The sequence below is a fragment of the Lepidochelys olivacea genome, assembly GCF_965140295.1.
Source record: "Lepidochelys olivacea isolate rLepOli2 genome assembly, chromosome: 3".
Taxonomy (NCBI): domain Eukaryota; kingdom Metazoa; phylum Chordata; order Testudines; family Cheloniidae; genus Lepidochelys; species Lepidochelys olivacea.
In genome coordinates this window covers 48,768,898-48,782,583 of record NC_140413.1, presented here as the reverse complement: position 1 = coordinate 48,782,583, position 13,686 = coordinate 48,768,898, and the positions used below count along the sequence as shown (strand labels likewise).

At 41.9% G+C, this 13,686-nt stretch overlaps 1 protein-coding gene across 6 annotated transcripts in view; it reads right to left on the bottom strand.

The window, feature by feature from the left end:
* PRIM2 (DNA primase subunit 2) overlaps positions 1-13,686 on the bottom strand; it is a 306,979-nt gene that overhangs the window by 229,597 nt on the left and 63,696 nt on the right. For 5 of the 6 annotated variants that reach the window (XM_084623651.1, XM_084623647.1, XM_084623649.1 and 2 more), the window contains exons 6-7: positions 10,832-10,927; positions 1,652-1,789 (exon numbers count right to left, since the gene is read on the bottom strand). In XM_084623651.1, coding sequence (XP_084479777.1) covers positions 1,652-1,789; positions 10,832-10,927 — 234 coding nt within the window. The remainder of the gene's footprint in view (positions 1-1,651; positions 1,790-10,831; positions 10,928-13,686) is intronic. The other variant, XM_084623652.1, reaches the window with a different exon arrangement.

Below are 13,686 nucleotides of genomic sequence, written 5' to 3'. Positions count from 1 at the left end.
ATAGAGGGGAAGGGATTGCATGCAATCTAAAAAAGAAAAGAAAATCTAAGATGAAGGAAAGCTTGGCAATAGAGGTGTGGCAAAATTAAATAAATATTTTAAAGTAAATCAATTTTTTAATTTGATCTCTTCACCACACATTTGTACTGCATTAGCGCTTAGGAGCCCCAATTATGGACCAGGGCCCATCTCACCTTATATTGGCAGTTCAAGTTACTGGGAATAGAAACAGTTACTATTAGTTTGGTTTTTTTCAACAGAAACCAGGTTTTGAAATTCTCTCTCCAATCCTCTCCTTTTATTCTAAAGACTGCTATCATCTCTGCTTGCTCATTCAAATTGAACAGACTGAGCAACACCAGGATGCAAAAATTCAAATCAAAACAAGACAGAGGAATGCTACACACAGACTGCATATAATGCTCTTGTGCATCCCACTGTCATAAGGGGTGAGAGAAAGAAAACCTAAACTATGTTCAACCACTCTCCAGATTCATAGATTTTAAGGTCAGATCTAGCTTCTAAATATGAGATGGGATTAGATAATGTGACACTGCTCTCCCAGGTCCCTCTACAGGCTGATGGGACAGAGAATGATTTGCCAAGAGCATCTAATCCTATGATTCTATCCCCTCCCTGCTCTTCCCCAGCACAGCATGGAAACACAAACTACCTCAAGATATAGCTTTTAGGGCTTTTTATGCAATGGTATTGCTGAGCGGAGACAAATAAGGTGCCATTTCAAAAGGGGCAACATTTGTTTGGTGCTCCAGTATTACATTGGAGGGGGAGGGTTTGAGATCTCCGTGAAGTCCTCCTACATCAGTGAGCACCTATTTTGTCTGAATAGGAGTTGTAAGGGTACAAGTTAGGAATTAGTATTACTTTAATTCTCACTTAAGATCACTCCCTGCATATTTCCTTCCTATCTACACCTACAAATGTTGCAAAATAGAGTAATATAAAAAAAGGTAGTCATGTCCAGGGTTAACCTCTTCAATAAGAGTTATGTTGCTTTTCACATAAGAAATTACCGCTAAAACCTTGGGATGGAGATACGGGCAGGACCACCTGTTGTGTAAGAACGCAATTTATGCTATGGCTACACTAGAGAACTCTAGTGCAGCCGCTCTAAGCCAATGGGAGAGGGCTCTCCCATCAGCTTAATTACTCCAGCCCACGAGTGGCGGTAGCTATATCAATGGAAGAAGCTCTTCTGCCAACATAAGCACTGGTGTGGACAGCATGAATTATGTCACTCAACGGTGTGGCCAATGAGCGACATAACTTTTGTCAGCTTAAGCTGTAGTGTAGCTATAGCCCTAAAGAAGGTAGTTACTGAGACACAAGCCTAGTGACTATCTGAGCTGTCACAAATGAGCATCTTCATTTAAACAGTCTAAAAAGGATATTGCCTTAACAATATCCATGGCAGAAGATTCCAATTTTACTTAAAATTATGTTCCTTCAGTTCATCCTCACGAGTCTTGTTTAATTTATTTTACTTTAAGCACTGTAAGCAAATTTTGATAATGTTTAGCTGGAATTTTTCAAGTGAAATGTTCTGACCAGCTGCAGCATATTGTGCAGCGAGTGAATTAACAAATGGTCCCAAAGGTACAAAACTAGCTCAGAAAAAATGGGTACTTACCGCAAGGGCCTTAGACAGTTTGGTTCTGTAGTTATTTAAAACTATTGCAACTATGTCCGTATGAGGCACATATGCGAAGCCATTCAGAAGGTAAACTCTTCTTACTCTAAACAAATCCATAGCATCCTGTAAAGGAACCTGGATTTGAGATGGGAAGAGAAAGAAACCAACTGTAGAGTAGCACTGAACTGAGAAGTGTCATGTTAATAGAGTCTACAGTTACACAGCATCCACACAATTCAAGATTACACAAAGGGATTGCTAAAGGGAAACAAATGTTTGTTTTTAAATAACGACTCTCAAAAACTGAAGCCAACGTTTTCAAAATAAAAATGTCTTAAGTTTTCAGAAAAGCTAGCGTCTACTCTCAGCACATGGGAAAAAAAATAAGTCAGGCCACTTATTTATTGTGGGTACCTATCTTTAGATAACCAAGTTTAAAAATGTTGGTTTTGGATCCCAAATCATTACGAGAATATATAGGTAGACTAAAGGTTATAAATAAATGAATGTTACTTGCCTGTAACCAGAGTTCTTCGAGATGAGCCTCTATATACACACACATTTGTGGGATCACGTGGGACCTGTGCCACAAGCTTCCAGTACCTTCTGGGGCCAGTCGCCCCTCCCATCTTAGAAGGATCTGAGGTATAAAAGGGGGAGTGGCCCCAGAAGGTACTGGAAGCTTGTGGCACAGGTCCCACGTGATCCCACAAATGTGTGTATATAGAGGCTCATCTCGACACTAATTCAGGAATTTCTAAGCTGAGACTCCAAAGATGTAGGGAAGGTGAGCGGGGAGTGTGAATATACAGAGGCTCATCTCATTTTTTTGAGTGAACACTGCATATTCCCACTTGTTGGAGTTTAGCCAGCAGTACAGCCCCAGAAAGATGGGTGGAGGAGGTTTAGGTAAACAAGCACTGCAGAGCTGCCAAACAAGCATGAGCTCTGGACACCAGATCAAGAGGGAATAGAAGTGACAGATCTTGTTCTCCTAAACCTAGTCTTAATGAGAGAATACTTTTGCTAAAAATACAGGCTGCAGTATCATTCGTGCAACACGATGCAATGAAGACAGCATGGGGATCTGCCAGAGATGCTGCCATTGTCCTGGATGAGGACTGACAATTCCAAGAGGTGGAAGCCAAGCCACAGGTCAATGATTCTGTGATAATCATGAAACATAGTACAACAGATGGACAACCTCTGGACCACGACAGGTTCCTCACATTTCTCCTAGAGACTGACGAACTTGTAGATAAGCTTTGGCCTGCTATAAATGATGACAAAGTTCTCTGAATTACCAAAGTATGATACCTGCCTCCCTGAAAATAAAGGAGGCCCGGGACAAAGTCATTTTAATGATCTGAAAGAGACTGAAATCTCAGACTGCTGGGATGGAGACATAGGTAGGACCACCTGCTCTGTAAGAATGCAACTTAAAAGGAGATAAATACTGAGACGCAAGCCTACTGACTATCTGAGCTATCAAAAATGGCATCTGCATTTAAACAGTCTAAAATGACATCATTAGGTCTTCCCACTTAGGTGCTACCCAGATGGGAGATCTAAGTTTGATTAATGAAAAACAGAAGTTTTTGATCAGTCTTTTAGACCTCAGCATAACACTCAATCAATAGACCAAGCAACCTGGAGTCTATGTCAATGAGAGAAACTTCTACCCTGAGTAGAGACTCCCGCCTCATCTCACAGAAGGAGACCCAGTAGTTTGGAAAGCAGGACTTTATGGATATTAACATCATGATATTGAGATCGTTCTGCCAATCTCTAACCATGGCTAACAGCAGCAACTTGGTATCAACTGAACCAACACTCATAAAACCTCTTAATTCACTAGAATCAGTGGCAACATACAGAGAAGTTCTTGTTCTTGGTGCAGGAAAGGAGTGCAACATTGATGTTAGACTTTGCTTATCTTTGGATCAGAAGCATTCACAAACATGGTATCGCTACTAGAAAAGGACTTAATATTTATCCCACTTGTGGAACAAAATAATATAAGATGGAGCCCTTGCTAGAGCACTTGTACTGTTGAATAAAAAAGGAAAAACAAAAAGCAAAATCTACCATTACATCATCTTTTCCTGGTAGATGAGATATTTAACCCATCCAATAAAGATACTAAACTTTATGAACAAGAAATTTCCCGGACAACTCACTAAAGTAAACCCCTCTTTGGTGGTCTGTGTAATGCATTCCCATAATGCTATCAGAATTTAGACAGATTTGGAGTTTATGAACAGAAGAAACGCCTTGCAAGTCAAAGAAATAGCTCTAAGCCCAGTACCTTCACATGGAGCCACATCTCCCACTGAGATCACAAACCTTGGAATGGACTGAAATGTAGCTGAAATATACCTTACACCTTCTAAGACTATTACTGCAGATGACAGGAAGGTGACAAGGGAACTCCCTGGAAGGCATGTTCTTCCCCTATCTTATGAAATACAGCATCTTGAAAGTACTTAGACATTGTGGCTCAGGTATTCCTAGTGTCAAGAAAAGATAGAGTAATAAAGTGCCCTTGATGAGGCCTCAGATATTGTCTGGTATTAAATCTATCAAATAAATGCAGTAACGAACCCATCCACTGCAGGAACGTTTGCAGGTCTTGAATAGATCAAGGCTTCAGTGAGCACTCATCTACAAAATGGGTATGGAAATATCCCTGCATGTTCAAAGCACTAGGGAAAAATCATCTGTCTATACACAGCCAGGCATTTAATGGAACACTTCCTGCCATAGAAAGGCCAAAGGGTAAGGTACAGTTTTATTGATAGAGGTCTTTTTTTTAAAACTTCAGTCAGAGGTGTTTGTAAAGAGACAGATGTGACCTTGGCAGAAGGGGGAGGGGAGAAATACCTCTGGAAAACTTCTGGAGTTCTCTCTGGAACCCAGAGACAAATATGATGAACCTCCTAGGGTTAGTACAGCCATCCAGCATTTTGCCTCACGCCACACAATCCTGTTGTTCATATTATATGGTAGATGAGAAATGTCATTCACACAGTAACCAGGAAACAAACCTCATGCACCATTAAGCATAAGTGATGGATGACAACCCTTAAGTATAATTTTTCCTTCCAAGATGTGAGGAATTAAAGCTATATTTATTAAGAACTTCTGATGTGCTGAGCCAACTACTCCACTGGACACAAATGCTCTACTGGTTCCAAGGAAGGCTTGGTAAAGTTAAGGATGGGCACCTTTGCATGTTTCACCTACCTGTATAGGCGGCTACCAAAGACACTACCCAATCCTAGACACTGTGTATTCCATGGTGGAGCCAGAAACAGACCTGAAAAGTCTCTTTCCTGGCTCAGAACAAGGAGCAAGTTATAACTGAAGGTAAGTATCCCATAGCCCAAAAATTTTCTAATACAATTTCCTCCTTTGAGAGATCAGACAGCTCCATCAGCACATTTATGATATCAGATTCAAGGAACATCAGAGTAGTTTTCACAGACCCTCATAAAAAACTCTAAATTTAAAATAAGACCTACACCACTGTCTTCTCTGCAGAACCTTGGCAATGCATTTGAGGGTTTCTAAGAGACTCTGGATACAACAGGCAGTCCTTTCTGGAGCACAAGATGGATCCTGTGACACAATACCCTGTTTCTCATACAGAGGCTGTGTAGCAAAGAAATCCTCAAATCTGTTAATGTCAGAAGAAAACTGAAATGAGTCTAGTACCCTCACATCCTAAAGGGAGCCTCCGATCCCGGCATCAGTTCTCAGCCTATCAGATTCTCATAAATCTGGTTCTGGGCAGCTCAATTAGCCCACAGGAATGGGTTGGGAGGCCAAGAGTACCTCAGCAGTTCCTACCCAGAACCAAGGGAACTGACAGTCCCCAGACCAATTATATTGATTAATTACAACTTCTGACAGTAAAAGAGTAAGAATGGATCAATCTCCGTCCTCATCTACAGGTGAGGGTCCAACAGGTGGAGCACTGGATGGGGAAAACCTTCTCCCAGGCAAGCAGGGTATGTCTGAGCATGTGCATCTGGAAATGGCTGAACAGGAAGCACAAGGTAAAACACAATAGCCTGTAACAGAGGTCCATCATTCCAGAACTATTCACAAACCTCTGACGCATTTCCCTTTTCCAGTGTTGAAAGGGTGTCCAACACTGATCTGCTTGCTTATGCCACTATGTTAGGCACAGAATAAGTTGGGCAAGCAATTCTGCAAAAAATCATGGTGTTGGAAAGGTAGTACCAGACTCCACTGACCTGGTCAGTTTCTGGGACTCTGTGGTACAGATTTCAGAGTAACAGCCGTGTTAGTCTGTATTCACAAAAAAAGAAAAGAAAAGGAGTACTTGTGGCACCTTAGAGACTAACCAATTTATTTGAGCATAAGCTTTCGTGAGCTACAGCTCACTTCATCGGATGCAACTAGACAAGTGACTCTCACTCAGAGATGTCAGATTTTCATGCTGGCTGGACCCCAGGTAATTGGATCCATTTCCTGGCAACCGTGCTTGACAATCCATGTTTGACTGTTGAATCTGGATTCAGGCTCTGACCTTGGATCCATTTGAAACCAAAGCCATAGTTATCAGCCACAAAATTAAAAATAAAAAAAAAAAAAAGCTATTTAGTAAGCTCTGGATCTGTACTCTGTTGTGGATCCAGGTTTTGCAGATCCCAGATATATGTTAGGCCACCAGATCAAAGCTCTGTGGATCCAGATCCTTAGAAAATGGTCAGACTGGACAAACCTAAGGACCTCAACAGTGCCCAGCCTGAGATGCCTCCCACATGCAGGGATGCAAGAGGCAGGCAAACCCACTCCTGTGGGACAATCTTTGATGCGGACACTGAACTTATTCAGCACCAATTTAATCAAGTAGACCTGAGGAGCCTCCTTCGTGAACCTGGGGGTGTGTTGGTCCTCCTGCTCTTCCACACCTACCCAGCATGCCTTTGTCTTGACATCTTCTCACTTCTTTAAAAGAAAAACCTGATTAATTATAAACAAAATTTGCCTCAAAAAAGTAGGGGAAAAAGAGGAAAAAAAGAAAAAGCAATGAGGAAAGCATCAAGGACACTGTGTGCAATCCAAGTCTCACTGTACCTTCAGCAGTTAGAAAAGAACTGAAGGGTGCTTGGGGTCACTCCCCCTTTTATGCCCTCAGAACCCTCCGGGATGGAGGGAGAAGGAGGGGTAAGTGGCCCCAATGGACAATGCTTTCCAGAAGGCTCCAGAAACTCTCATGGCACAGGCATCTTGATCCCACAAGTAGGAATATACAGAGACCACTCGAAGAAGAAATATGAAATGTACACACGATTTTGTTTTGGTGTCTGGAAACTGGAAACAGACTCATAATTGCCACCTTGTAATGGGGAGGTCTGAAAAGTAGAAAACTTGAAACCCCTCAGTTGACCACATGCTGCAAACACCCATTTCAAATCTAACATAACCAATAGTACTTGGAAAGCTTTAGAAACTCTTATGTAAACAAGAAACCCATATTATAAATTTGAACACAAAAAGCCAGCACATGAGAGAAGTCCAAGAACACAAATAGCATCTCATAACTCCACATACAAGTGATAGGAGGCTCCCTACAATCATTGCCACTGGGTGGATTGTTACAGATTGGTTCCTAACACCACAAGCAATACGTAAGCATGTAAAAAATATGTTTTCTTCGGTCATCTACTCCTAACATCTGTGAGCTTCCTCAATGACTGAAGAAATTTACTGCAGCTAGGAACTACTTTCAGGATTGGAAATTCCAGAAATATATATAAACAGTCCATGGGAAGAAAATACAGATGTTTCAGAACAAAATAAAAACTTCAGAAACCTTCACAAAATCCTGTTCCTTCTCTCTAAAGCATAACTGCAGTATGAAATTTCAAAAATACCACCAAGGGGATGACCTGGAGTAAAAATCATGATCTTTTCCTTTGACTGCACCTGGTGCAAATGCATGAACTATTAGAGATGCCAGAAACAGGTTTCTGACCAGCCCCAGAACAGCCAAATCCAGCCTCCCTCTGCAAGAATTCTTATTCTGCAATGCCTTTTCAGAATGTATTCATTGACCATTCAGGAGTTGATGTTCAGTTCATAGCCTCCAAATGTTTTTGCTATCACAAAGCAAAAAGAGCCATTCTGGATCATTTAGGATAAAGGACAGAACTGCGTTTTACAGACTTCAAGTTACAAGATAATTTCTCTGACCCTGACTGTCTTCATGGGGAATTGGAAGGGAGGAACATGAAAATGTAAGAAGCAAAGTTAATGTAGAAGTTTGTTGAATTTATGTGTCGTTTGTTTAACACTGTCTGGACCCATCTGGCTGTGACTGAAGTTTTCTCAGTGCCTTTGCAGAGTACTGCTGATGTCTTCCCCCACTTTTCAGTCTATTCACTAGAGGTAAATACACTTTAGACAAGGGCTCTCAAAAACAAATTTAGTTTCCTCTATATATACTATTAAACAAGTTAAATAGGCCAGTGGCAAAGTAGCTAAAGAAAAAGGGACACATAGTGGTAAGAGCAGTTTACCACCTTTGATGTAAGTCACTCGTGTTGTAACTACTGCTGCTACTCCATGGATTTTCTAGCCACCCGAGTCCAAAATGGGGGAGATAGCAGTATCACTCTGTCTGCCCCAGTCCCACATTTGTGCTGGTGAAGAGACGAGAAGAAGGGAGTTGCTGGAGGCACTTCTTTGCTAGCCTGACACGGGGGTTCTGGTAGGTGATGGTCTTGGCAACTTCCTCTGTGCAGAGCCTGAGATGTTGAGACCTATCCCATTTCCACCACCAAGATGCTCAAGCCTGCGGAGGGTCAAGTAGCTCTTCTTCAGACCTGAGATGTGAGGTGCGGTAAGCAGAGTCAACTATCTTCGCAATTGTGGAAAGCCAAGGGGATTCTTTGATTCTCTACTAAAAGCATTTCAGAGTGAGAGGGGAGGATGCTGAAAGATTCTGAGTGTCTTGACTGGCAGAGAAGAAATGTTTCCCAAAAGAGGGAAAAAACAGATTAAAGAATATTTAAATAAAGTTAGATATACTCAAGTCAGCAGGGCCTGATGAAATTCATCCTAGGGTACTTAAGGAATTAGCTGAAGCAATCTCAGAACCGTTAGCAATTATCTTGGAGAACTCATGGAGTACAGATGAGGTCCCAAAGGATTGGAGAAGGGCAAACACTCTGTCTTTACATAGGAAAACAAGAGGATCCAGAGAATTACAGCTTAGTCAGACTAACTTCAGTCCCTGGGAAAATACCGGAACAAATTATTAAACAACCAACTGGTAGATACCTAAAGGATAATAGAGCTATAAAGAATAGCCAACATAGATTTGTAAAGCACAAATCATGCCAAGCAAGCCTAATTTCTTTCTTTGATAGGATCACTGGTCTGGTGGATAGAGAGGAATCAGTAGACATGATATATATTGATTTTAGTAAGGCTTTTGACACAGTCACATATGACATTCTCATCAGCGAGCTAGGGAAATGCGGTCTAAATGAAATTACTACAAAGTGAGTACACAACTGGTTGAAAGACTGTACTCAAAGAGTAGTCATCAATGATACGCTTTCAAACTGGGATAACATATCTATTGGGGTCTCACAGCAGTCAGTCCTGTGTCCGGTACTATTCAATATTTTTATTAATGATGTGAATAATGGGAGTGGAGACTATGCCTATAAAATGCCATTCTGGGGAGTAGTAGCAGGAGTGTTGTATGTAAGACAAAGGAGATAATTGTCCCACTCTACTCAGCACTGGTGAGGCCTCAGGTGGACTACTGTGACCAGTTCTGGGCACCACACTTTAGGAAAGATGTGGAAAATTGGAAAGAGTCCAAAGAAGAGTGACAAAAAGAATAAAAGGTATAGAAAACCTGACCTATGAGGAAAGATTAAAAAACTGGGCACGTTTAGTCTTGAGAAAAGAAGACTGAGAAGGGACCTGATAACAGTCTTCAGATATGTTAAGGGCAGTTATAAAGAGGACTGATCAATTGTTCTCACTGTGCACAGGAGGAAAGACAAAAAATAATAGGCTTAATCTGCAGCAATGGAGATTTAGGTTAGATATTAGGACAAACTTTCTAACTATAAGGGTAGTTCAGCGCTGGAACAGACTTCCATGGGAGGTTGTGAAATCCCCATCATTGGAGGTTTTTAAGAACAGGTTGTACAAACACTTGTAAAGGATAGTCTAGGTTTACTTGGTCCTGCCTCAGTGCAGGGGACTGGACTTCATGATCTCTCAAGGTCCATTCCAGCTCTACATTTCTATGATTCTATGAAAAGGAAAGGGAAAAGTACAACACATCAAAGACTCAAGACTGAAAACCAGTTTGAAGAGTCAGGTGGAAAGACACTGTAATCAGCAATCCATGACTACACTCCACTTCCCATTAGTAAAGGATTTCCTCATCCTAAAAATTCTTCCTGCCAGAAACAGGAGCTCCTCAGCACCAGATAATTCAAATAGCAGAATCAATAGGCAACAGTTGAACCACATAACCTAAGTTGGGAACCTTAGGGTTTAAGGTAGGAATATAAATATCGTTTTAAAAGTTAACCATTTAAACAATTAAAAAATATTTCATTTAAACGGTTAACCAGTTAAAGGGCTGGCCGGGGCTGGGACCGGGCATGCTCCGGGTGGTGCGGGGCCGCTGGGGAACGGGGAACCGCGGCCAATGGGAGCTTCATGGGAGGTACCCACAGAGGACAAAGCATGGAGCCCTCTGCCCACCTCCCCACCCCAGGGGCCACAGGAACATGGTGCCGGCCGCTTCTGGGAGCGGAGCAGGGCCAGCGCAAGCAGGGAGCCTGCCTTAGCCCCACTGCGTGCTGCTGCCACCCCGGTGACGCTGCAGGTAAGCGACGCCAGGCTGGAGCCCGCACCCCGCACTCGTCCTGCACCCCAACGCCCTGCTGCACTTCGCACCCCTCCTGCACCCTAAGTCCCTGCCGCACCTCCTCCTGCACCCCAACCCCCCAGATGTGGCCCTCGGGCAAAAAAGTTTGCCCACCCCTGGGTTAGACTAATGCTTACTAGTTAACATGTTACATCCCTAGTTTAAGGAGGTGGAGACAACATGCAATTGTGACATTTACACTAAGTATTGTTACACAATTTCCATCAGCTTTAACTTACCTTATAAAATTCCAGTTCTTCTACTTTAGTTCCACCTAGGCCAGGAGTTGAATTTCGCAGTTGGACTGCAAATTTTTCTTTCACTTCTTTGCTAATCTAAAACAAAAACAGTTGTGTTTTTAGACTGATTATACATTTTAGATATCATTTCTTTACATGAACTAATCAAGAGTTTATGTTTTCAGTAATAATAAGTATGATATCCTTTCAGTTTGAAAAAAACCAAAATAACTCGGTAACCAATAAAAAGATCACCACAACATTTTTAAGAAAAAGTGTTACTTGGTAAACATCTGAACAGTAAAACATGACTGGGAAGAATTCAGAGGAGAACAAAACTCTATTAAGGATACATCAACATGGTGATAAAAGCCCCATGGCAGGGCTCAGGCTGCAGGGCTAAAAGTTGCTGCATAGATGTTTGGCTCTGGGACCCTCAATACTAGCAGTGTCCCAGGCCTGGGCTCCATCCTGAGCCTGAATGTCTACAGGGTAATTTTTCAACCCTGGAGCCCAAAACCCAGGAGTCCTGGGTTTTGCTGGAGAACAAGGTAGTGGGACGATAAGGTGTCTGGAGGGTTCTTTGGGAGGTAGGTGGGGCCTTGGGTGGCCCCGGGTAATAGGGTGTGGTCTGGGGTTGTCCCTTCTGGTCTCCGCTCCAACTGCGACCAGTTTTCTTCTTCTCTGCCACCTCCACCCATCTGGCTCCAATCTCTCCTGCCTCAATTACAGTTTTGGGTTTCCCATCTAGGATGTCTCTTTCTATTTCCTCAGGAACACCCTCTAAGAATTGTTCCATTTACATTAGGAAGGGCAAATTTACTGGAGATTCAACACTTGCTCCTGATATCCAGGCATCCCAATGTTTCACAATGTGGTAGGCATGTAGGGTAAATGACACGTCTGGTTTCCACCTTAGGGCTCTGAACCTCCAACGAGAATGCTCGGGTGTTATCCCCATTCTGACTCTCGCCTTGGATTTAAACAGTTCATACTTGTTCATGTGTTCTTTAGGCATTTCAGCCGCCACCTCAGCTAAGGCTCCACTGAGCTGCGGCCTCAGCTCAAAACTGGCTAATTCCAGCTTTTGTTGAGACGTGGAGTCTGTCATCCTAACCTCTCTGTTTTTAACTAACTTTACACCCGAGGTTTAGAAATAAAAACAAACAAAACTTGGCTTGTAAAATTTTGCTGTGCTGGAATAGGATACCTATCCTCGGATAGTGATTGTAAGCCTACAGAAAAAGACAATTCCCCTTGTCTCTGCTCTGGCCCCAAATCAAAGCAAAAAAGCTTTCAACTATTTCCAGTTGGAGACCTGCTTTCCAGCAGCCCAAAGGAAAAAATTTCCTTTTCATATCTGTGCTCCTTGTAAAAAAAAAAAAAAAAAAAAAAAATCAAAATCCTAAAAAAAAAAAAACCCTTCCACGTTTGTCTCCAGGCAAATGGGTAGAACACCCCCCTCTTTACTTTTAGGGGAAAAAAACCTCAGGTTTGTAAAGACTGAATTTCCCTGCAGGAGGTTAACTACTCTGCCTCCAGGCAAAGAAAACCTGCAATTCACAAAGGTAATTCCCTTTTGTCTCTACTCTGGCCCCAAAGCAGAGAAAAAACTAGCTGCTTTCAGTTGGACCTCCTTTCCAGCAGCCCCAAAGGAAAAAAAAAAATTTCCTTTTTAAAATCTGTATTTCTGGTTGAAAAAAATCTCAAATTGATCTCAAAAGGATTTCAAGTTAATCCCATCACTCTGCCACCATGTCAAGGTTCCTTCCCCACTCTGAACTCTAGGGTACAGATGTGGGGACCTGCATGAAAACCTCCTAAGCTTACTTTTACGAGCTTAGGTTAAAACTTCCCCAAGGTACAAACTATTTTACCCTTGGACTTCCACTACCACCAACAAACTTTATCTGGGTTCCTGAAAAAACGTAGTTTGGAAACTTCTTTCCCCCCCCCAAATTCTCCCAACCCTTGCACCCCACTTCCTGGGGAAGGTCTGGTAAAAATCCTCATCAATTTGCATAGGTGACCACAGACCCAAACCCTGGGATCTGAGAACAATGAAAAAGCATTCAGTTTCCTGACAAGAAGACTTAATAGAAGTAAAAAAGAATCACCTCTGTAAAACCAGGATGGTGAATACCTTACAGGGTAATTAGATTCAAAACAGAGAATCCCTCTAGGGAAAACCTTAAGTTACAAAAAAGACACACAGACAGGAATATTCATTCTATTCAGCACAGCTATTTTCTCAGCCATTTAAAGAAATCATAATCTAACACATACCTAGCTAGATTACTTACTAAGTTCTAAGACTCCATTCCTCTTCTGTCCCCAGCCAAAGCATCACACAGACACACACAGACCTTTTGTTTTTCCTCCCTCCTCCCAGCTTTTGAAAGTATCTTGTCTCCTCATTGGTCATTTTGGTCAGGTGCCAGCGAGGTTACTTTTAGTTTCTTAACCCTTTACAGGTGCGAGGATTTTTCCTCTGGCCAGGAGGGATTTTAAAGGGGTTTACCCTTCCCTTTACATTTATGACAATACCTTTTCACATTTAATGAGTTATGGTCTGCTTCTTCATTTGCGGAATTGGGAAAAATATATTCAGCTAACTTTTAAGGTCAAACTTTATAAACATGGCACTATATACCCTGTTCTGCATTAAGTATCTGTACCATTTTCAGTCTTCACAATGTAATGAAATCTGGCATTATACTTCCCCTCCCCCCAAATGTCAGTACTTTCAGTTGTCACATGGAAAAGCTTAGCAGAAGTAATTTTTTTCTTATGTATCCAGAATATTTGAAATAGTTTTATTTCACAAACAAAACAATTTAAAGATATTCATTTTG